The sequence below is a fragment of the Zalophus californianus genome, chromosome 7 (assembly GCF_009762305.2).
Source record: "Zalophus californianus isolate mZalCal1 chromosome 7, mZalCal1.pri.v2, whole genome shotgun sequence".
Taxonomy (NCBI): Eukaryota; Metazoa; Chordata; class Mammalia; order Carnivora; family Otariidae; genus Zalophus; species Zalophus californianus.
In genome coordinates this window covers 78,650,678-78,676,088 of record NC_045601.1, presented here as the reverse complement: position 1 = coordinate 78,676,088, position 25,411 = coordinate 78,650,678, and the positions used below count along the sequence as shown (strand labels likewise).

Here is a 25,411-nt window from a genome sequence, read left to right as displayed (position 1 = left end):
TCTCATCCAGTCCCATCCATGTTGATGTAAAAGTTGGTATTCATCCTTTCTGATGGCTGAGTAATATTCCACTGTATATATGGACCACATCTTCTTTATCCATTCATCTCTTGAAGGGCATCTTGGCTGCTCTCTTAAACATAGTTTTTTTCTTTTTTTTTTCTGAGTCTTTCTAAACTGGGTTTAAATCTTTATTTTTATTTTGGGAGTCAACTAAAAAAAAAAAAAGAATATCCCTTTCAAAAAGCTACTTTATAGTCAGCTTTTCAAATAAAACTTTCCAGAAACATTATTTGAAATATATTTATAGTTAAAACTATAATTCTATACTACCTTTTGTTATGCTTTGCTACCAATTAACTACTGAATATCTATACCATGACTCTATCCTAGCCCAAGTCCTTGACTTCAGACAAATTACAAAGTTGTGTATCATCTACAGAAATAAAAAGATAATCTACAGAACACAGAATGTAGAATTTGCAGGTAATAACTTGCTGGACAAACTTGATAAGAGGGAGTTAGAGAGGAAATGTAAGTATGGTTTGATAGTTGAAGTTAACCTGAGGAGGCTGAATTTGTAGGCCCAACCAGACCAAATAGGTAGAGAATTTTTACAAAGGTAGAGAGGAGGATGTTCTAGGACTCTGACTGAAGAATTCTTATTTTCTTTTACTATACCCTTTGCATAATGTCTATCTCCCTTACCAGATCTTAAATACTCTAAGGAAAGAAATTCTCTTACTCATTTTTCCCCCGAGTGTAGAACCTTTTAAACTAAAAAGTATATAAATGAATCTTAGCTAATAAGATACACAAGATGGTTCAATTTAATCTATAGTTTTATGGCAGAAAGGCAAATGGCAATTACTCACCTTCTAAAGAAACTGTTAATAGACTAATTGGATTTTTTCATTAAAAGGAAGTATCTCTTGGATTATAGAAACTCCTTAAATTTTATTAAACTAGAACATCAATTTTTAAAATGAGCATGGTTAAACAGATCTAAGGGGTCACAAAGGAGTGAGTTCCTTATAAGACATTATTACAATTTTAACTTTAAATCAAGTAGCATATAGGACTTGGTTTGAAAGTAGTAGCATATCGGACTTGGTTTGAAAGTACATTTATTTTCCTAAGTATGGTGATGAGAAATATTCTTAAATTAAGCCTGCCAAAGCAAATTTCTATCTTCTTTCACTTGGCAAATTCTTTCTTACTCTCTAAGGCCAGTTAAAATGTCATCTCTGCTAATAAGACTGTAGTGAATTTCAGAAGAAATCTAACCAGTTACCTTGTAACATCACTCCTGTGCTCAAAACTACAATGTTCTTCATTTCATTCAGAATAAATACCAAATTCCTTACCCATCAAGCCTACCAAGACCATGCATAATCTTGTCTCTCATCACCTCTCTGAATTCACTTGCTACTTGAGACCCTTTACTCAGTCTTCTCCAGTCACTCTTATCTCCCCCCATTCTCCCCACACAGGAGGAATGTTCCTAATGTCGGGTCTCTACACTGGCTGTTTCCTTTGGCTAGAATACTCTCCCCACATATAGCTAATTACTTGATCTTCTCCCAAGTCTTTTCTCAGATTTCTGTCACTTCTCAGTGAAGCCTAAACTGATCAGTTCATTGAAAATTGCAACTCATTTCCCACCACCACCTATAACTCCTGGCCCCCCTTTATTTAGCTATTTGTTCTTTTCCCATCACTTATCAACTAATGCTATACATTTATTTGTTCATATGTTCACTGTTTATTTCCTGCCCACCCACCCCCAAATTATATAATAAGCTCCATATGTACCAGATTTTGTCTTTTTTGTTCTTATATTACCTAAAAGCTGACAATGATGGCTGGCACTCAGTAGATGATCAGTATGTATTTGGGGAATTTCATGAATAAATTACACAGATAATAAACAATTCGGTTTAAGGAATAAAACAAAAATGGAGAATTTATCAAACAGATTATATATCCAGAATCTCCCTAAATAGTTCATTTCAACTGCTCTGCTAAATAAATAGATTTAATCTGGAGGGAAAGAGAAAAGTGAACATATTTTACTCAATTTCCTAGTAAACAGAACAGTAAATAAAATAAACATTCCAGAAATCACTTTTATCCATTTGAAATATCAGTCTCTTTAAAATATCAAGAGGGGTGCCTGGGTGCCTCAGTCGGTTAAGTGACCGACTCTTGATTTTTGGCTCAGGTCATGATCTCCAGGTTAAGGAGTGAGCCAGCGCTCAACACGGAGTGTGCTTGTCCCCCTCCCTCTGTTCCTCCCCCACTCGCGCGTATGTGCTCTCTCTCTCAAATAAATAAAATCTTTAAAAAAGTGAAAATAAATAAAATTTGAAGAGAAAAGGAACAAAATGATGAAAACTGTTATCTGTAGCAAATCATTCAAAACGGTCTTTGAAACTTGTGTTCAAATCCGATACTGTGGGGACTATATGCACAAGTCTACAGAACTATTAGAGATAAAGAAAAGGCCCACAATTTCTTAATGTTAGATATAACTACATACATATCTAACCAGTGGATTCATATCCATTACTTCTCTAGGTATAAGGACGATAAATCAAATCCCCCCCAAGTTACTTTTCCCCAGTTTATACTTATTTTTCAAGAATTGATTCTTTTTTCTAATCATAACACTAATTAATGTGTACTCAGTGTAGGAAATAACATAAATGAAAGAAGAAAAATCCATAATTCTATCAGTCACTTTCAAAATTGTACAAAGATTTCCCTCATAAACAGCATTTTAACAGCTATGCTGTATTCCTTAATGAAATCAGAGTTAGCCTCTAAGTTTGACAGACTTGTGTTCAAATCCGATACTGTGGGGACTTTAAGCAAGTTTCTCTTTCTCTCTAGACTTTAATTTCTCTAGTTCTATTTCTTTTTTTTAAAGATTTTATTTATTTATTAGAGAGAGCACGCACAGAGAGCACAAGCTGGGGGGGGGGCAGAGGGAAGGGCAGACTCCCCGCTGAGGAGGGAGCCTGATGCGGGACTTGATCCCAGTACCCTGAGATTATGACCTGGGCTGAAGGCCGACGCTTAACTGACTGAGCCACCCAGGGGCCCCTAGTTATATTTCTCGAAACATTTTCCACAATATACTCAACTTTCATATTAATGCTGTTCTTTGACAGCTCACAATTTCACAAAGTTTAGTCAATTTCCTCAATATTTTTCCTTTTTAAAATAACTTGTTTTACTGATTTAATATGAAGAGTCCTAACCAGCCAACAGTACAATAAATATCCACTTACATTTTCTTTTACTTCCCTGTGGCTTAAAGTTCTCACTTACCTCCTTAATTTATCTGGAGTTTTAGTATATATTGGGGTGAATCTCTAAAGATATTTTTTCTCTCCCAAGTAACCATTTGTTCCAGACTTTTCATTTACTAATCCTTCTCTATCCCATTAAATTGTGATTAAATTATCTTATGTATTTCTGTTTTAGATCACTGACCTCATGTCTATTTATATGCCAGTGCCAAAATTTTAATTTTATAACTAATGATGTTTCAATATTTATCTGGCTATTCTTCATCATTATGTGTCTATTTTTAAATAGTCTCGGTCTTCATTATTATCTACTTTGAGGATCACTGAGAAGTTAAAAAAATAAATTTTTTAGAAATGTAAGGTTAATTTCATTCACTTATAAAAACTGACATCTTTCTATCTAGGAACATGATGCTTTCTTCCTACAGCTAGGACCAAGTTTTCAATACAGATGATTTTAGAAAAAGATAAATATAACCAAAGTTACATTAGTTTTCCTCACTATACAAATCTGTACCATCTGAACCAACTTCATGGGAAATCTGTATACAAACCTGTACTACCTGAACCAAGTTTTTTAAGGAAAAAATGGGTAGCTGCGAGGAAAGAGCATCTGCAATAACCTCAGTAGATATAATTTTGAGGACACGGAAAAATACATGATAAAATCTCTACAAACAAAAAAGAACTAAAGCAGAAATACTATCACTTCCCTCAAAATGTTTAGAATTTGTTCTCCTTCTGCTAACCACTTCATAAAATGGACAAGAATATGTGCTGCAATCGCAATAATTATCCAAGATCAAAATTAACCACTGCTAAAAAAGATGAGTTGGAAAAAAAATATAAATTACTACGAATTAACAAAAATGCAGAGGTTTTTTGTTTGGTTTTTAAATGCTATACAATGTCAACTCCAGGGAAGGAAAGCTGTCTTCCCTTAACAATCTAACCTGGAAGGCCCCAGAACTAGTGTTTGCAACTTCTGCCAGCTCATGAAAGTAGAGCCCTGCTGGTGGCATAATGAATATAAGGAGAAGCATGTGGCTGTAGATTCCAAAACCCAAAAAATTAATTATGTGTGACAACAGAAAGAGTAGATTAAGAAGCAAGGACAATGTAACTCAGCAGGTATCTCAGTATAACTTGGGCTCTTATACAGAAAAAGAGGTACTCAGATTTAAAAAGTCAGAGTATTTAAGATTATTTTAACTGATTTTTGTTAAAATCATTTTATACTATATTTTGACTAATTCTATTCTGTAATTCTGGTTAACAAAAAAACCTTGGAAAGCTCCCAGAGTTTCTGTAAATAAAATGCAAAAGTAGTTATAATTCATAATTAACCACCACAAAAACAGTTCCTAAATTAAAGTAGAAAAGAGTAAATTCTGGGTAATCAGTACCTAGATTTCATTTTAATCTCCATGATCTGTGTTAATAAAGGCTTTCTAAATGTAAAATTAATAACTCATAACTATAAAACAAGAGTTTGGAAATGTATAAAACTAAACTTGAGTGAACTACAAAACTGGTAATAAAAATGTAAGCAAGACCACATGAAAACAAATTCCAAACTGCTTTATTGCTTGACGATAATTAGTTTTCCGAACACAATAATGCCAGATTCACAACCAGGCATTCAAAGGGCAATTTCTACAGAAATGACCTTCCAAGTTCATCTCAAGTCCAAAAAGTTGCCTACATGTGGTGTTGGTGATTTCAAATTTTCCATTAGATAAATGTATTGTGCAGTATAAGGTATTTGCTAAGGCATAAAATTACATAAAATTTTATTCATTTTAAAGAACCACATAAATGTTCTAATGAAAAGCTATGGGGTCACAAAAAAGAGCCATATAAATTTCTAAAAGAGAAGTTATGCTAAAGCCAGGAATCAAATACCTTGAGAAAAAGGTATTTGAAAAGGAAAAGTATGAAGAGGAAAAAGACACCAGGGCTTATAGCTAGAGAAGGTCTTACTAGAGGACTTCAAGAATCCAATGATAGAAAAAGTCTTATCTGCTTCAAATAACAATGTAGGTAAGTGTCAAAATACCACACAATACCTAATTCAGTGAGAAAAATGACTATTGAACACTATTATGCTGTGTAGCAGGTTTGAATAATAATGGCTAATATTACTGAATGCTTTAGTACATGCCAGGGACTTTAAATATATATTCTCATTTAGTTTCACCCATCTTTTAAGGTAGGTACTACTATTATCCCCAATAAGGGGATATTCCTTACCACTTAGGAAACTGAAAGACAAAATGTAACTTTCCCAGAGGTGAAGCCCAAGGGTTGAATTCAGGCAGTCTGATCCCAAAAAGTACACTCTTACTAGGTAGACAGATATTAGAAAAAAAGACTGAAAGAAAATATGCCCAAGTATTAATAGCAGATAACCAGAGAGACTAACTGATTTTTGAGCTGTTCTCTGTTTTCCAAGTTTTCTCTACTGAGCATCTATTCATTCTGCTTAATTTTTTAATTAAATAAAATATAGCTCAGTCTACCTGAAGGAACTCAAAACAGCAATATGAAAAATCTAAACTGTCTAAAGAGATTAACTTAAATTCAAAGACTGAGAAAAACAAGCCCAGGAATAAAGACGCAAGGAATTTAAATTTATTTAATCATAAAAGAAACCCTCAAGACTAAGTATATTGCCAATCTGACAATGGATTGAATGATAACCTACAAAGAATTCACATCTGGTTTGGTTCAAAAGCCATAAAATAATACCAAGTGCCATCGATTTTGTTTATAAGTTTTGCTTCTAAAAGCTATCCCATTAAATTTTTAAAGTAAAAGAGAAATATATCAAAGATCGTGTAGGTTCAATTTTATTTGGGAAGGAATCGCATAAGAAGGAATTTTTAACATTTAACTTACTATAGAGCCACAATTGAAAAGCTTGCTGCAATAATTCTCCTGAGGTTACTAACATACACATGAGTAGGAATTAACAACCAAATATTCATAATTTGCGGGCCAGAGATAACATGGCAAATAATTCAACACAGACTGGTTTATTTCTACACCATCATCAGGTCTTTATGTCATCTTGTACCAATAACTAGCAACCAACCACCACAAGAACAAGACAAATAAATGACCATTACTATAATGAACAAAATTCCCAACTTTAGTTAAAGTAGCAGGGGGTGGCAACATTAGAAGGATAATCTTGTGAACAGGTTTTGTCCACAAAAAAGAGGGAAGGCAAGAGAGAACAGAAAAGGGAAATAATCACCCGAGCAACACAGCACCCATGAGAGCTTCTCTCTTTATTTTACCATTGTAACTAAAATAATTAGAATGCACAGTAACTACCTTCCAAATCTCTACACAATTTGGTGTTTAGTTGTACCTCTTGTATGAAAGACATCATGTTTTTAAGATTTAGTGGATATTACGAAGATAAATAAGATCTAAAAAGGAGAACTCAAATACTGAAATAAAATACAGAAAGTAAAGAGATGATTCCAAGAGTTAAAGCAAAAAATCTCATGAACCAAGTATGTAACAAGCACATATTAAACAAACCCCAAAACACAGACATCATAATTACTAGGATTGTAATTTACTAGAATTGTAAAATTACTTGATTTGTATTATTCTTCCTCCTCTTTTCTTTCTTGGAAACTATACTTCAATCAGAAAACAATACAATGGTACAATATTATCAGTTTTAAATATTTTTAAAATGTTTTTATAATAATTTTAATAAAAATTCATTCTTTAAAAGTTATGTAGTTTTATGCCAAACATTTTAATCATTCAATTTTAACAAATTTTAACAAATTTAACAAATTTTAAATCAACACAAACATTTATACAGCACCTACATGGGCCAATGAACTAAGGGATGTAACAAAGAAAAAGAAAAGACACAGTACTTACCCTCATGGAGACTGCAGTCTTGCAGGGAAGACAGACATGAAACAAGGACTTACAATAAGAAGTGTCAGCAAAAAAAAAAAAAGGGTTCAGAAAAATCTTGAAATATACAGCAGAGGGTCCTAAATATATGGCAGGGGAAGGAGGGACTGGATATCAGCGAGTCAAGCTTTTCTGAAAAAAAAACTAAGACCTGAAAAATGGAACAGCCAAAGAATGTTGGTGGGAAGGGAGCATACTGCAGGTTGAGGCAAGAGCATGTGCAATGGTCTGAGGGTGTAAACACAGTACTCAAGCTACATAAGGAAGCCAGGTATGGCTAGCACACAGAGCACAGAGGGGCAAGAGTGGAGAGAAGAGATGGAAAGGTAGGGGGCAGACTGCAGAGTGCTTTCTAAGCTATGGTCAGGCATTCTGGACTATTTCCCCAAAACAGTAAGTTGAAGGTTTTTAAGGAAAAAGAAATGGGAATAATATTAAGATTTGCTTTGGGATAAACAACTGCAGTTTTATCTCTTTACCACAATGAGAGCAGATCAGAAGGGATATGACTAAAAGCAAAGGCCGATTTTGCAAAAGAAATCAAAGGGTTCAAAAAAAAATTTCATTATAGAAAAAAATTTAATCAGTTTGCCAACAAGATTCTTAAGACTTTCTCAAGGAACTGAATGATTTTCTCTCAAATTATTTATCTAGTAAGAGATAACGAACATACCACGTTTTATTCTTTCTAAAGTTCTCACTCTGAAGCATACTTCCAAGGCTCCTATACCTAAATCAATAAATGAACACAGGTGGTACAAAACTAATGCATAAAGAATTTCACAGAGAAAGCAAAAAGGTGCTAAATAATTGTGACATAAAATTAAATGCATAAGACCAGAAAAAAATAACCAGGGATAACTGAGTTGGTCACTACCTCTCTTAAGGTTCAGTTTCTTCAATAAAGTGAGGGTATCTTGCTATGAAAAGCAAATAAGACAAAATGTTCTGTAAACTCAAAGGTATTATATATACTATATTATATATACCAACATTTATATTGACTGTTCTTAAAGAATCAAATCTTCATGTTATAAAAGTAAATCTTACTGAACACAGGTTTTCTTTTACTTTTTTAAAGACTTTTGTGGGAGATCATTTTTCTCCGTGTCTTCCTTAAGGAACAGAACAAATTGCTGCTCTGTTTATATAAATATCTACTCAGCCTGATCACGGACTTCCCAGTTTCAAGATGGCTAGGAAGACATTCAATCCTTAACTTCAAAGGTTCCCTGAAGAAATTCAAAATAAAAAGTCAGAGACTTTATGAAGAAAATAAGATAATTTGCTTCACCTATATAGATATGAAATTCAACATCAAACCCAATAAGCAATCTGAAAAAATAGGGGACACAAACTAAAAGGGGTAATGAAGGCTAGTGCTTCCTAGTTACTATTGTAACTATTTGCCAGACACATCACAACAGGAGGGCAGGGGGCACAGAGGATACCTCTCATCACAACTATGACCTTAAAAAGAATTCCCTCTATTTACAAAAGAAAATAAAACACAGCTACAAGAGCAACAATTTGAACTCACCTAAGTAAACTGTCATTCTTCAAAGTGTTTCCCCTTTTTTGGTCAATCATAAATTTGAAATTTAAGCAAAAGAAAATATAAATAATAATTTCTATTTTATATATTTGGTACTTTGGCACCATGAACATTAGCTTTATTTCCCTTAAGACAAAAATGCGATACATCTTAGGAGTCTCTCATAGCTACCTGTTCTTAGAAGACAAAAAAAGGAAGTAGGCTGGGGGAAGGAGGGGAGTAAGAAGAGAATTAAAAAAATAAAAGCCTCTGGGGCGCCTGGGTGGCTCAGTCCTTGGGTGTCTGCCTTTGGCTCAGGTCATGATCCCAGGGTCCTGGGAGCGAGCCGTGCGTTGGGCTCCCTGCTGAGGCTTCTCCCTCCCACAAGCCCCCCTGCTTGTGTTCCCTCTCTTGCTGTGTCTGTCTCTGTCAAATAAATTAAAAAAAAAAAAAAAAGCCTCTGCCAAATGGAAATATATCATTCTGAACTTTTCTTGTCCCATCCCATTCATTAATTACATCAATTATCTACTGCCTCTTCATTTAATATTTACTAATGCTGAGGAATCGGGTCCATAAAGAGCAATGAAATATAATCCATCAACAGATGAATGGATAAAGAAATTGTGGACTATATATATAATAGAATATTATGCAGTGTCAAAAAAATGAAATCTTGCCATTTGCAACAATGTGGATGGAACTAGAGGATATTATGCTAAGCGAAATAAGTCAATCAGAGAAAGACATTATCATATGATCTCACTGATATGTGGAATTTAAGAAACAAGGCAGAGGATCATAGGGGAAGAGAGGAAAAAAATGAAACAAGACGAAACCAGAGAGGGAGATTAATCGTAAGAGACTCTTAATCTCAGGGAACAAACTAAGGGTTGCTGGAGGGGAGGGGGGCAAGAGGGATGGGGTGGCTGGGTGATGGATGCTGTGTACTTTGTAAGACTGATGAATCACAGACCTGTACCCCTGAAACAAATAATACATTATATGTTAAATAAATAAATAAAATCTCTATCCTCCAGGCCCTAACAGTATCATAGAAAAAAACAAAGGTAAATAAAGATCATTCAGGGAACAGATTAAAATATAGAAGCCAAGACCAAAAAATAAAAACCTCAAAATATGGCTAAATCAGAAATGATTAAACAACACAAATTATAAAACTATTAAGACTAAAAAAATGGAAGTAAATGGTAGAAGATGAGTTCTGAAAGAAAAAAATGGTTACTGAGAAAATAATAGGTCAAAATGAATGAGTTTAAGTGAAGAGCAGTTGCCTAACTAAAGATAAAGTATGGATTGAGTGAGGGCAAAAAAGGCACAAGACTTAACAGAATATTAAGCAAAGGATAAATGAACAGAAAAGAAACCACAGATTACAACCTTATAATTTACTGAATTATGTGTCAAATGTTAAATTATATATGTTAAATCTTATAGATTTATAATAATATACAATATTTCTAATGCTCATGTAAGAAATACAGTCTTATGAGGAAAAAAATTAACCCTGTAACTTCCAGATCTCAGTCCAGTGCCAAATATGTTAAGAAATTACCAACTGCAGTATAAGTCAAATATTGGAAATGTGGCAAAACATAGCAGTGAAAATAAAAAGCAGTAAGAACCTTCTCTTCAAAAAAGTACTCAAAACAAACAATGAATCATGGAACACTGCATCAAAAACTAATGATGTAATATATGGTGATTAACAATAAAAAATTTAAAAAAAGTACTCAAAATTTATTAGCAAAATAATTCATTAAATGAGAATTATAGGAAGGACAGAAAGTAACATTTATTGTAGTCTACTTTTGTGCCTCACTTTACTATCTTATTTAAGTTTCCAAATTACCAAATATGGTAGGTATTATCCCGATTTTAGAAATGAGGAAGCCGAGAAGCTAAAAAATTAAGTAATTTGCCTAAGGCCACACATCTCGACTAAAGCAGACTCAAGATTTATAACCTAATTTTAAATGAATCTTTGCTGCCTTTGTTCAAACTGGTTTTCTCAGAGAAAACTATAAATGTAGATGAGATCTAAGACTTCTCTTCATGCATAAGCTTCTTAGTGTCAACTGGATGCTTGTGTAGTAAGTCTATTTTTCAAGGCAAAGCTGTTTCCTTAACACTCACGTATTTTTAAGAATCAGGTTCCCCAGTACTCCTTATCCCCACCCACCAAAACTGCAGCCTTACTACAGAAACAAGTAAAATGACAGAAGCAACAAGTAAAACAAAGGTATGAACTATATAGGCAACACAACAAACAAGATGAGATATGGAAAATCTAGGATATAAAGTTACTTTGCTAATATGGTAAATATAGGAAAAATACAAATAGGCAATTAGCAAAAGATTGCTTTTCCACAAGATAAACATGCATTCAACGAATCTCCAAATTTAACCTTAAAAACAGCTTTTTTTCTTTTTAAAGATTTTATTTATTTATTTGACAGAGAGAGAGAAAGCACAAGTAAGCAGAGCAGCAGGCAGAGAGAGTGGGAGAAGGAGAAGCAGACTCCCTGCCAAGCAGGGAGTCCGACATGGGGCTCAATCCCAGGACCCTGGAATCATGACCTGAGCTGAAAGCAAGACGCTTAACTGACTGAGCCACCCAGGTGCCCCTAAAAACAGCTTTAATGTACCTAAGTCTCTTCACCCCTGTCATTTATTATTGAACTAGGGTTGTTTATCGTAGGCAAATACAGAGTAAATTAAATAGGCATAATGTGGGTAAGGAGGTTGGAAAAAGGACAATGCCTGAGATTATTTTTTGAAAGTAATATGCCTCATACACGTTCATGTATCTCTTCCACAGAAAATCAGTTAGAAGCTAGTGATAACAGATTGGTGTGATCTTTCTTTTCCCCTCATTAAAGAGGTTCTAGAGGACTGGAAAGCTTCTGAACATTTTCGTTCTCCTGCCCTGAGAATGAAATTCCAGTTCAATTTTCACAATTTACATCAAGGACTAGGAGATACAAAACAGGATTTATAAGCAGACAACAAAATAAGACAGCGTTAAGAATGCACTGAGATAAGCTCAAGGCTTGGTTCTTAAATTATGCAGGTATGAGTTTTAACATGCTGAGTGTAATGAACTGATAACCCAATTCATTAATAAACCTTAATTTCTTAAAAACCAGTTTTGGGGGGAGGGGCGCCCAGCTGGCTCAGTTGGTTGAATGTCTGCCTTCGACTCAGGTCATGATCTCGGAGTCCTGGGATCGAGCCCCTCAGCAGAGTCGGCTTCTTCCTCTCCCTCTGCCCCTCCCCTTGCTAGTGCACACGCTCTCTCTCAAATAAATAAAATCTTTAAACACACACACACAGTTTCTGGGGTTTGGCCTTAATTCAAAGCCATCCTTGGACCAAGTCTCTCTCTTCTTCCAACCATCTATTCCATTTTTTACTAGCTACCCATTTGTGAACTTTTCTTGTCCCACTCCAGTTCATCAATCACCAACTTCCTCTTCATTTAATATTTACTAATGCTGAGGAGTTGGGTCTATAGAGAGCAATGAAACATAATCTCTATCCTCCAGGCCCTAACAGTGATAAGGAGAAGAAAATAGTAGAAAAGGAAAAGGAAATAAAGAGACACAACTATGTGACAAAAGCTACAGGAGAGAGAAGTGTAAGTGGACACTGAAATTTTAAAGGATGAATAGATATTCAGAGAACAGACAAAAAGAGACACTGCAGAAAGAAATAAAACATGTACAGAGACAAAGGGATAAAAGAGTTTAGCTGACTGTTAAAAACTGCCAAAGAGTTGTACAAAACTAGCACAGGTACAGGTGAGGAAAAGGTGGGAAAGATGGGAAAAGGTCAGTTTTGTGAGCCACATTACAGTTAAGACTATTTGAAGTCAGTGATAGAAAGGAGACACAGCATGATCATATATGCATTTTAGAACTTTTAGAGTTCTCAACTGGAGGCAATTTTGCCCCAGGGACATTTGGGAATGTCTGGAGACCTTTTTTGGTGGTCACAATTGTAGGGGGCTGGAGGTGAGGAGTGCTACTAGCATTTACTGGGGCAGGGATGCTGATAAAACACCCTACAACGCACAGGACAGTAGCCTACAACAAAGAATTACCTGGCCCAAAATGTAAATAGAGCTGAAGTTATGAAACCCTGATTTAGAGCTATATCTTACAAAGGGTACTGGAATAAGGCTAGCGGCAAGGGATTAGGTAGTCCATAAATTCTAGGACAGCAGAGGTCATGTTCTTGTTTATCCTGCAACTTCAGATCCTAGCCCAGTGCCAGATATAATACAGATTCTATATTTACTTAGTAAGTGAATGAATGATGTTAGAGCCCCAGGCAAGAAGTACCAAGGCCTAAAATGTGGCTGTTGCAGTGGTAATGAAAAACAGATTCAAGAGACTAGAATAGAATACATATGCCTTATTTACTAAATGAATGTTAAGACATGAATTAAGAAGTCTAACTCCCAGGCTTGGAATAACAAGTTTCAGAGGGTCAGAAATTCTATTTTACACATTTTAAAGTTTCAGACAAATGTGAGATATTCAAATTGAGAAGTACAACAGTTTGCATGTAGTCTGAAAAAAATCTAAGAAAGGAAAATCCAATTTATCACCCCACTCTTCTTAAATGATCCCTCTGAGTTTAAAACAGTAAGTTCAACTTAAAAAATAAACATACCCTAAATGCAGTATGGTAACCTGGATCAGATCCTGGAACAATAAAAGGTAATTAGTGGGAAAATCTGGTGAGATATTAAAAAGGTCTGGTGTTCAGTTAATAATAATGTGCCAATGTGGGCCCTATAGTTTTAAGATTATAAAATTAGGAAAAACTGCATAGAGGGTAAAGGAACTGTGAATTGTCTGTGCAACTTTTAGTAAATAATTTCTTATTCCAAAATTAAGTTTATTTTAAAAAATCTGTATCTCAAATGTGTCAAAATTTAAATATCTGAATCTATAGTATAAACTTCTAAATCTATAGTTTATGAAAAGCTAAAATGTTAAGCTTTTTTTTTCTTATGTCCATTGATACTTGGTAGTACTACACAGACCAAGGAAATAGCAAAGAAAATCTTAAAGGTAGCCAGAGAGAAAACAGCAAAGAGGAATCAACCAAAGATATATATATTTTTTAAAATCTTCTAACCCATACTCTGTGGTAACTTGAAATGACACAATGTATCACCATGCAGGCAAAAAGCTTAACAAACTTTTCTTTCCATTACCACCCTACTCCCAATTTTGTAGCAATGACAAAACATTCAAGACTGTCACCAAGGGGAACCGACAAGACATGACACTAACTAGGACTATATAAGTAGAGTCGTTTTTGATTAGTCCAGCTTTGCTTTAGTTGACTTAAAAAAAATTATATGCAAATACAAAAAAGCAGGTAAAATTGGCTTTCTAATAGTTATTTTTTTAAATATAAATTATAGAACAAATATTTTCCTGAAAATATGAATGGAAGAAAAAAACATTTATCTTAAACCCTAGAAGTGAAATTAAGTCTTTCAAAGAGGTACAAAAATGACCTACTTGGTAATTAATTCTGTTACCTAAATACACCAGTTGCATTTCTCTGCTGTGACATAAAACTCAAGATATTTTTTGCCATATTCCCTATATCCATGTCAGCAATACTTACTGATCTGATCATTATGATTTAATACCAGTTTTCTTGAGTAGCCAAATGCTACTAGTTAGCTACTAAAAGCTAAACTAAGTTTAGCTTATTGAAAATAAGGCATAGCAAAATGGAGTTAGTCTCGTCTAATGACGCACTAAATGTGTAACCCTGGTCAAGATGCCGAACCTTTCAATGCCTCAATTTCCTTCTCCATAATATAAGAACAGCTCCTCTTACAGACCATTTAAGGTTTTAAAAGAAAAAATAAAGGGAAAATGCCTGGCACACAGTAATTACTCACATAGCAAAAATTAAGAGAAGTTACTGTCAATCATTCTTGTACTTTCATTGGCTACCACAGGGCCACTGGACCTGCAGTTTTTCAAGAGAGGATGAACTTCTCCCTGTAGGTAAAGCTCCTATAGTATTTTACCTTCCCCTTCTTTAAAGAAAACTGTTCTGCCCCAGTATAATTTTCTAAGTGCAAACATAAAATATACTCCATAGTGACTCAAATCCTTTCTAATTTTAATAGTTGTTCTTTGTATAGAGTCCCTATAGATATCATTATGTAACTAAGACACTCATATGCTGAAAAAAAAATCATCCATGATTGCCTGCCATACAAATATTACACAGGATACCCTTGGAAAGGTCAGAGACAAACCAGAATATGTCACAGAGACAAAAAGATGAAAATCATGAAAGAGAAGGTGATAAAGAAGATTGTAAGAAAGTCTAGCATCTGTTCAACTGGGGTCCCAAAGGGGAGAGAAAGATGGTATTTTAAAAGATAATGGCTGAGAATTTTCCAATGCCAGTAAAAGACATTACAGATTCAAGAAACCCAGTGGATCTCGAACAAGATAAAAAACAAAAACAAAAACCCACCAACACCAAGACATATCATAAACTGCAGAAAACCAGCAAGAGAGATGACCTTCCAAGCAGCAACAGTTAGGAGATTTAAACCCAAATCTACCAATAATTATATATATAGGATAAAATGCCCTACACAATACAAAGATTGCCATACTGTATTTTTAAAAAGCCACTTCTATGCTATTTTTAAGAGATATGGAAAATAAAAAGACCAAAAAAGGTTAAAAGTAAAACAACGAGAAAAGGTATACTATATTAAGCAAAAGGCAAAACTGTAATGTTGATGATCAGTATAATAACTATCCAGAAAAAGAAGAAATAGGTAGGATTTGGATAGGTGGAAGAAGGAGAATAACAATCCTAGACAGGCAAAAGAGTGGGGGTGGGAGAAGAGGCTATGACCAAAATATGAAAGTCTCTGAAAATTAAAAGTTTAGACTGGTGCGAGAGGAAGTATGACACCATTAATATATCTTAACCTCTTTTTACTTGAGCAGAAAAACAACAGAGCAAAGGTAGAATTAAATAAGATTAATACTACTGTGTTATAAGTATGACCTGGAAGGGAAAGAGGGAGAAGACACTGAAAGCAAGATCAGTTTGGAAGATGGTACAGCAATCCCGGTAGGAGAAGGGCCTGGTAGTAGAAGAGATAAAGGAACGAATCTAGGAGACATTTCAAGAGGAAGACCTATCTGCATCAGTTTTCCTTTGAAATTTTAAAGGCAAAAAAAAGCACTGCTTTATAAAAAAAATAACCAAACTATTTTTGTTTTCCACCATTATAACTAATCTGTAATACAATACACAGTCGCCCACAAAAATCAATCTAATACATTTTAGGAAACAATTTTTTGTAAAAGTAATGTATCAGTGAGCTAGTTAATTACATTTGGTACAGTATGTACAATCCATAATTACACATTATGACTTCTTCACTATTAAGATTACTGACATAGTAAAATGATAGCTTTTTCCTCTTTGAATGTTAATGCACAGAATATGAAATTCTTTTTAAGTAACTAAAACATTTTTATTTTCAAAAGCTCTTTACCAAGAGGATATCAATTTGGTAATGAACTTAAACAACTCACCAATGCTGGGTGGGCTACCATAGTTAATTGGTGACTCGGGTGGTCTTCCACAATGCAATGCAGCCAGAGCAGATCCTTTCCACACAACATGCTTGCAGCCTATTAAATACACATATTTTTATGGATCCAAAAATAGGACACACACACAAAAAAGAATGTCTAAATCCTATTAGAAATTTTTCATACTTTTATTTGTGCGTAGCAAGGACTGTCTTCCAGCTCCTAATAAAGTTTGTACTCCAGGAACGCTTTGTGGAATTTCTTGTTCAAGAAGAGGTCCTAGCCGATGACATATTTGCAGCAAGTGATCAGGTGCTAAATGTCTGTAATACTTCACCTATTATGTGAAAGACATATAAAATACTTGCTAAATAAGGTGATATAGTTCTTTATAATAAATAAAATATATTTTAAAAAATAGAGTAATTTGTTCTGGCTAGTCAACATTTCATTTCACTTGGGGTAAAAGTTCATGTTTATTCTGTGCAACCACCTGACTCACAGAATAAAATAGTTATCCCTTTAATTCATTGAGGAGAAAAACTGCTAAAGAATTAATGTAACTAAATATAGCCAAGTTATAAATTAGCAGATTTTAGTCAATGCAAATATTGAACAAAGAAAAAATATATAGCATTATAACCTAAAATGATTATGTTGTAGTTTAACATTTTCATTTTCAAAAACTTCAAACAAAAAAGTCATCCAACTGTAAAACATGAGTATTTTGGATCTTTTACATTATAAAGAATATCACCAGAATAATTAAGGATAAAAAAAAACCTTGACAGTTCATGTTCTCATCACAAAATTTAAAAACACTTATATAGGGGGGCCTGGGTGGCTCAGCCGGTTAAGAGGCTGCCTTCAACTCAGGTCATGATCCCAGGGTCCTGGGATCGAGCCCCACATTGGGCTCCCTGCTTGGTGAAGAGTGTGCTTCTCCCTCTCCCTCTGCCTGCTGCTCTACTTGTGCTCTCTGTCAAATAAATAAATAAAACCTTTAAAAAAAAAAACAAAACACTTAGAGAGCCTCTATGAAGAATTTTGTAATTTATTCACAAAAAACCTTAGAAAGGTGAAATTCCAACTATTAATTTAAATAAGTTTAAAATAAATCTACCTACTACAAAAAGTTTGGGCACTTTTGGAACAACTTCAAACACGCTTAATTTATGCTAGCATTTGAAAGCAAGATATGAAATTCTAGTATTTTTATTATCCATCCTGAAATTATTTTCAAAGAATCTAAAGAGAATTAAAGGAAAAAAGTATTTTATCACTTTATAGTTAGATTATCAAGTTATAAAAAATTTCTCAATATACTACCTAATAAATATTATATAGTTCAACTGTTCTCAACGTGAGTTCTGGGAACCCCCGGAGGTTCCTGAGGTAAAAATCATGAATAATACTAAAATGTTATTTTGCTTTTTCACTCTTTCATGAGTGAATTTTTCAGGGGGCCACCTGATATGTGATATCACAAAAGACTGAATGAGGCAGCAGATATAAGAATCTATTTAGCCAGACATTAAACGTTTCCCAAAATGTAAAACACCACCACTCTTCATAAATTTGTTTTGGAAAATAATCGCTACAAAAAATGTTAGTTTTTTTAATTTAAATAAAATATTTTAAAAATGCTTTAATTTTTAAATGATAAAGTGATTATAATCCATGTAAACAAAGAAAATTCAATAATTTTTATTAATATAAAGGGGTTCTGAGGCCAAGTGTTTGAGAACTGCTACTCAAGTTCACATAGTAATGGCAATTTTAAAATGAATTCCTTGTAAGATTGATTTGGGGAGGGAAGTAAAGGGTTAAATCATTTCATTCCATCTTGTAGTATCTGTTATACTCTACCGATAGAAGAACATGAAAGGTATTTTTAAAAAGTTAGCTAATATTCATCCTTCTAAGCTGAAGCCAGTTAAGAGAAACCAACCTTACTTTTTATAATAATACATTCCTGTCATGGAGACAACACGCAGCCATACTACCACACTGATAATTTAAAATAATACAGAGTGTGGCATATAGTAGTATTACTGGAATGAATACTTTAGAAAAGACGATCTAATACAAATTATATATACTATATTATGTGCCTCTGAAAAATCCTGAGATAAATCTATTTGATTTTGTTTAATGCAATTTTCCAAACTTGTGAAGCTACGGATTCCCTTTCCCCCTAATATCATCTTGACTTAAAACATACTCTTTCAAACACTAGTATGATTAGCTAAGCAAAAACACATTTAGAATAAAATATACCAAAATAGAAATTTTTTAAATTGTATTTATATTTTTCTCTAATCTTCCCTAAAATAATTTACTTAAAAATAAAATTTAAAGGAAAACATCTACAACATTTATAGGGTCCCTTCCAGTTCTAAACTGTATATAATTATTCTAATGTAATTTCTTTACATTGATCTAAATTCCTTTCAAAAATTTTACTTTAACCATGAAGTTCATTACTTACTAACTTCAGTTTTGTGATTATGCTGTTTTAGAGTCTTTTTGCAAAATACATTTCAGCTGAAAATCCTTATTGAAGAATTCAAAAATATTATGAATCCACTTTTTCAGAGTCTTTCCTTGGTGATTTAGTGTATTTTTCAAAATCGACTTTCACTTTAAAGTTAGGAAAGATACTTTCAGTTCTTAAAATCCTCAGGCTTTCTGGCTTATGAGACTTTATATAAGCTGATTCCTCTGCTGGAAATCTGCTCTTACCCATTCACCTCCCCATCTCATTCTCCTTCATTTCTCAGTCTATACTTCACTGCCCTCCATGACCTATTACAACACTTACACCCTTTCTTTTTGGACACACTACCTTTTCGTTTCCATAGCACATTATACTCCTTCCCAAAACGTTCTTTTACCCCACTCATCAGTGCTCTGTAGTACTTATATCATATTAGTTGCTCATATCTAGATCTCAGTGGGAATCTAATTATAGTTATGATCCTCTACCTCTAAAAAACACACATACATGCCCTAACTCTGTCTTGCCCTTGTTTTGGAGGTTCCTCAGACCCCTGCAGTATCGTAAGATTGCCAATTTACTTGTCCATGACCTATATTGAAAGACATGGGATTAGATCTTGTTTACCTGTCTACCCAGTACCTAATGTAGTACTTGTAGTTAAGTGTTTGTTAGATAAGTGAACACATGACAATATGCAGTAACTACTGACTCTTCCTTTTCTATCTAGCCATTAAATGGTGAAGTTCTTAAGATCCAGGATCCCAGAGCCCAGTTCCACACTTTATTTCTTCTCACTCAATACTCTCTCCTTGAACAATTATTATACGAATGATTCTCAAATTTGTATCTATAGTCTACACCTGCTTAACAAACTTCCTTAAGACATCTCTCTTTGGAGTCCCAAAACCTCAACTCAACATATGCAAAAATGAACTCATGATCCTCATGTCAACACCCTCCCCAAAATGTTTCCTACTTTGACAAACAACACCATCCATCCAGCCTCAAACCAAGAAGTCACATTTTTTTAATACTGCCTATTCCTCCCTTCCACTTCATTCTTAACATCCAAGTAGTCACCAAGTTCAACTGATTTTCTCTTCCTATTCTTAAACTCTATCTCCATAACAATGACCCAATTTCAAATCATCTTTGCAATAAACTCCCATCTTTCCCACATCCACTCATACCTCCTACACCTCATTCTATTCTATAATCTCTTCTATTCCAAATCTGTTCTCTATATTGCAATCATAATGCTCTTTCTAAAACCTTTATCCGGTCAAGTCATCCCTACTTAAAACACTTCAGAGACTTTCCTTGCTCTTTGGCCATCCAACTCCTTAACATGGGTCTACAAATCCTGAAAGGCACGTATGGTCCACTCATTTCTTTGCTCCATATGGCACATTCCCAACCCTACACGCTCCAGCCCCCACTTTCCACATTTAGACATATTGGTCTTCCTTCAGTTTCTTTACCTGTACTCTCTCCTGTTAGGCTTTTCCCATGTGGCACACTCCACATTTCCCCACATCTCCTTGCCCAAACAACTCTTTTATGTGCTTCAGATCTTCCCTCCAATGTAACCTCCTTTGTTTCCCTTTACTTTACCAGTCTAAGTGTATTATCTTGGCTGCATGCTCTTGGTGATTCTTCCTTATCATGCACCAGTCTATGATTACACATTTAAAAGTTCAATAATTTAATGCTTTTCTTCTCAACGTCACCATTAACTAGAAGAGATTAAGAACCATGTCTTTTTTTGGTTCTAGCTGCATCCCATACATACATTCATACACACACACACCCCTATCCACCCACCCATCCACCCAATATGCACTTTTAAAAAAACCAATGACAACTTTCTTTTACTACCTTTTTAAAACATTATTCTTAATGAATATTAATCCATGTCACGGGAAAAATTTTAAGATATTAATATGGTTCAAAAAAATTAAAATGTTCATTTATGGCTATACATATATGGTTTTTAGTTTCCAAAGGAGTAAGAACACCGTACCTTTAATATTAACTTAAGATTTTTAGTCTAAATGGACTTTTATTTTATTTATTTACACTAATAAATAACTGAAAGGAAATGAAAATTAAAAGGGAAATCAGAAGTGATATTGTAATAAAATCCTTTATCCAAAACATCTGAAATCTGGATTCTCGGTAACTGTACACTATCATTTGGAAAAACAAAACAACATTCTCGATTCTAATATACTGATTACTTTCCACGACCAATGCTGCTTTAAATTTCTTAAGATATTCAACACATAAAAAACATGACCAAATTATAAAGTTAACTGTGATAAATCTTAACACTATCATAGCTAACACATATTGACTGCACTCTAAGTGCTAAGCCTTGTCCTAAGTGTAGTAAGTTATACATATAGAAGTTCAGCTCATTATTTTAACAACCCTAAGAGATTTGAACTATTACTTCCATTAATAAATTATTATACAGTAAGATAAAACAAGGTTCCCAAGATCACACACGTTAGTGGATGGTAGAGATAAGACAGTTTAACTCCAGTCCTCATTCACACTGCCCGTAGTACCTACTGCCTCAAATAAATATATATATGTATTATTTCAATACTGAAGCTAAAAAAAGACATTTTGAATAGTTTTCAACACAGACATTAAAGTGAAACAAAAAGAAACATTCTTAAATTCACTTTCACTACTAAGCAAACTAGCACAAAAGCACAAATTCCTATAGGTAAAGGATACCTATAGGTAAACTAAGGATAGAAAATAAAACTACAATAATAGGGTGACAATCCTAAATATTCTCTCCCACAATGGCTAAAGGAAATCAATGTGATCAACCCTACTTTTCTCAGTATTTCTAAGATTAAAATTTTAAACTCTTAAAGTCAGAAGGTATAAACAGATTAAATAACCAAGGGATTACTACCATAAAATTTATGATTACTATTCTTAAAAAGAATAATGCATTTTCAGCTGTGTTCCATTTTTTAAATTTTCATAAACATTTCATCTTCTCTCCCACTCAAGATACAACAGCCTGCTTTATGGATGCAAACTCTGATGCCATCCCATGGAGATTCACTCCTACACCAGGGGGGGTTAGTCAGAGCTTTTCCAAACTTCTCATATCCCCACCCCCCACCTCCAATCCCATTTGAGAATCACTTAATATGGTAACAACAGTCTTCGGGTTAACTGTCCATAATTAATGGTTAAAACCGGAATTAAAGGTGTCTCTTTGTAACTATATTATGTTATCTGTAGCAGAAGTCAGCAGACATTCTCTCTGAAGGGTCAGATGGTAAATATTTTAGGCTTTGGAGACAACTATCTGTTGTACATATATATTTTTACCAACTCCTTAAAAATGTAGTAACTTTAGCTTTGGGGCCTTAAAAAAACAGACTTCCTACACGATTTACCTGCAGCAACCATAGTTTACCACCCCTGATCTAAACAATTCTTGGTTCTATCTATGTTTCCAGTAGCAGGGATAACAGAATTCTGTGGAAGACACAACTCTGTTCATGCCTTGCCCATCTTGGCCCAAATCATAAACCCGTATCACTCCTTTCTCAGGTTGATATAAAACATTTCTACAATTATCAATTACAATTTGAACAACAGGATCCTCTTCTGAAAATGTGAACTACAGCAAGGAAGGAACAAGAAAAAACTGAGCTCTTTTGAGTTTATTTTCCTGCATCTTTAGTTAAAACAATCTGCTTCTGCTTGCTATGCTACTTCATATAAACAGCGGTTCTTCCCAGCCAAGAAAATTTTGCCACTGTCAATGGAAATTATCATTAAAAGGTAAATTTTATCAGTGGGAAGAAAATATAAAAAATCTGGAAGTCACTGCATTCTACCAGACATACTGTCATTAAGAACTCTACTCAATTTTTAAAGAAAAGGTCAGTAGTTTGAGAGCTCTAAAGTCAAACAGTCTAGGTTTAATCTTGCTGAGTGCAGGGAAAACATTTACTCTACTACTCAATGTCCTCATCTACAAGACTGAGACTGCCAAGTCACCACCTTGGGGGGTACTCACAGTAGGTGACATAAGAGTTGGCTGTCACTTCAATTATACTCCATATTACATACTACATGTTGCTCTTTCATGTTGAAAATCTTTCTAGACCTACACAAGGAAAAAACATTTTGGAAATCTTTTTAAGGAACTTTCCAAAATGAGGTTAGAGGAATGTAATTCATTAAACTACTTGATTTACCTGTACGATCTAGAAATGCCAGTCCTTCTTTCAGCATACAATTAAGAAGTCCCTATGAAAATAAGATCCACCAAATATCTGGCACTACTATGTCCTAAACACCTGATTGGTTCTAAAAATGTCTGTTTTTCACATCTGTTTTCTAAATTTTTTCAGATCTGAGAGGCTAGTTACTTCTGCTCTCCACTATAGTTCTGAGTTCTAAAAAGTCAGCTTAATGAAATACAGTTCTTATTTTTACAACTATCCTAACATATAAACAAAATCACAAACTTAAAAAACCCTATTTGCTATTAGTCATTTCTAAGCCTATTTTTAAAACCAGATCTCAAATTCTCAAAACTTTCAACTTGTAATTATAAATCTGTTATCATCATTATAAAGTATACGTTAAATTACATCTACAATCTTTAAAAGCAAGTTTACATTTTCTAGGTATTTAAAAAAAACTATTTTTTAAATGACTTTATTTTTTTTTTAAAGATTTTTATTTATTTATTTGAGAGAGAGAGAATGAGAGATAGAGAGCACGAGAGGGAAGAGGCTCAGAGGTAGAAGCAGACTCCCCGCCGAGCAGGGAGCCCGACGCGGGACTCGATCCCGGGACTCCAGGATCATGACCCGAGCCGAAGGCAGCCGCCCAACCAACTGAGCAAAAAAAACTTTAATAGCTTTCTACACAGAAAAATTACACAATAGTTACTCTGCCAAGTATTCTCAAAATTTATCTTCACTAGCAAATAAGGTTAAGTATTTTCCCCATTTCACAGGTAAAGAAGTCCAAAGGTTACAGGTTCTCCGAAGTCATACATTTAGAAAGTAGGAGAAATAGGTATTCAAGCCCAGGTGTCATGATTCCAAGGTTACTATTGTTTTCATTACATTACAATTTCCTTCTCAAAACTTTAGTCCCTACTCCACTGTCACAGAGGTCTTACAATTACAAACTTAATAGGACCTACATAACCATTTTTCAAGTCAACAACTTCTAATCTAACTATTCTCAGAAGGACTCTTACATGCCTATGACTTCTTTGTAATTAAAAGTATAATAAAATTAATATAGAATCTTATTGTCAAAATTAATCTTGGTGGTCTATTTACTCTTGTCAATAAACATGCTTGAAAGACTGTCTTCACAATTTAGTCAACCACCTAAGAATTCATTTAGATAATAATTCAGCTAGTATTATCAATACAAATGTGTCTTTTAAAGAATATACACAGTGCTCTTCCAGATTTTATTCATCACAACCTGACTATATTTTGCTTTAAAAAAAAAAAAAAAAAAAGGCACCTGGGTGGCTCAGTGGGTTAAGAATCTGTCTTCAGCTGGGGGTTGGGCTCCCTGCTCAGCAGAGGGCCTGCTTCTCCCTCTCCCTCTGCCCCTCCCTCCCCTCGTGCTCTCTTGCTTGCTTTCTATCTCAAATAAAATCTTTAAAAAAAAAAAAAACCACTTTATTCCGAATTTAGGTTTCCACAAACCACAAAAGATGCTCTATAAAAATTAATTTAAAACACTACAAAATAACAAAATTTAACTTTTTAAAACATTCTGAAGTTTTGTTTTTAAATCAAATCATACTTTCTTAGCAAAATTTGTGCAATAAGAAATCCTCTTTAAAACATTTACTAAAATATAAATTTCAAATATGAGATTCTGTTGGCCAAATTATTGTCTATCAATTTAAAGATGGAAAATCCTTAAACTGTTTATTCTTAAAATGCCAATATAAATACTCTTAAGAGAACGACCAGTTTCATTTTTAGTAATGTTTCAGTTTCAAACCTTGCACTCGAAATAACTAACACCACACATACAATCGCAGTGAAGTTGTTTTTAAAAATGAGTATTTCTCCAAGTTGCTTAGAATTTACTATTTCCTCACCCAAAATCTAAACCACAATCAAATGACACAAGGTAGGTATTTCTTGCATTTATACTATAACCTCTGCCGAGAGGCTATGTGCCGGTTCTCTATCCCTGAGAGAGACCAAATGGGTCATGCTGCCATGATCATAGGCCATCTGGAGTCTTAGAATGCACGGATTCTTTACCTGCTTCCTTGGCAGTAGGCTGCCATTATCCATGCTACCATAGACAACCCAAGTTTTACACTACAAATCTCATTCCTTTTACAATTTAGTTTTAACTTAAGCAGGAGGTGCATTAGATCATGTTGCTAATAACTACATTTTCTTAGTATCAAAAAATTCTCCTCCAACCAACCATC

General features: G+C 34.1%; 1 protein-coding gene across 4 annotated transcripts in view; it reads right to left on the bottom strand.

Moving 5' to 3' along the window:
• LOC113927426 (pleckstrin homology domain interacting protein) overlaps positions 1–25,411 on the bottom strand; it is a 138,112-nt gene that overhangs the window by 102,778 nt on the left and 9,923 nt on the right. For all 4 annotated transcript variants that reach the window (XM_027603247.2, XM_027603246.2, XM_027603245.2 and 1 more), the window contains exons 5-6: positions 16,620–16,770; positions 16,434–16,532 (exon numbers count right to left, since the gene is read on the bottom strand). In XM_027603247.2, the coding sequence (XP_027459048.1) occupies positions 16,434–16,532; positions 16,620–16,770 (250 nt within the window). The remainder of the gene's footprint in view (positions 1–16,433; positions 16,533–16,619; positions 16,771–25,411) is intronic.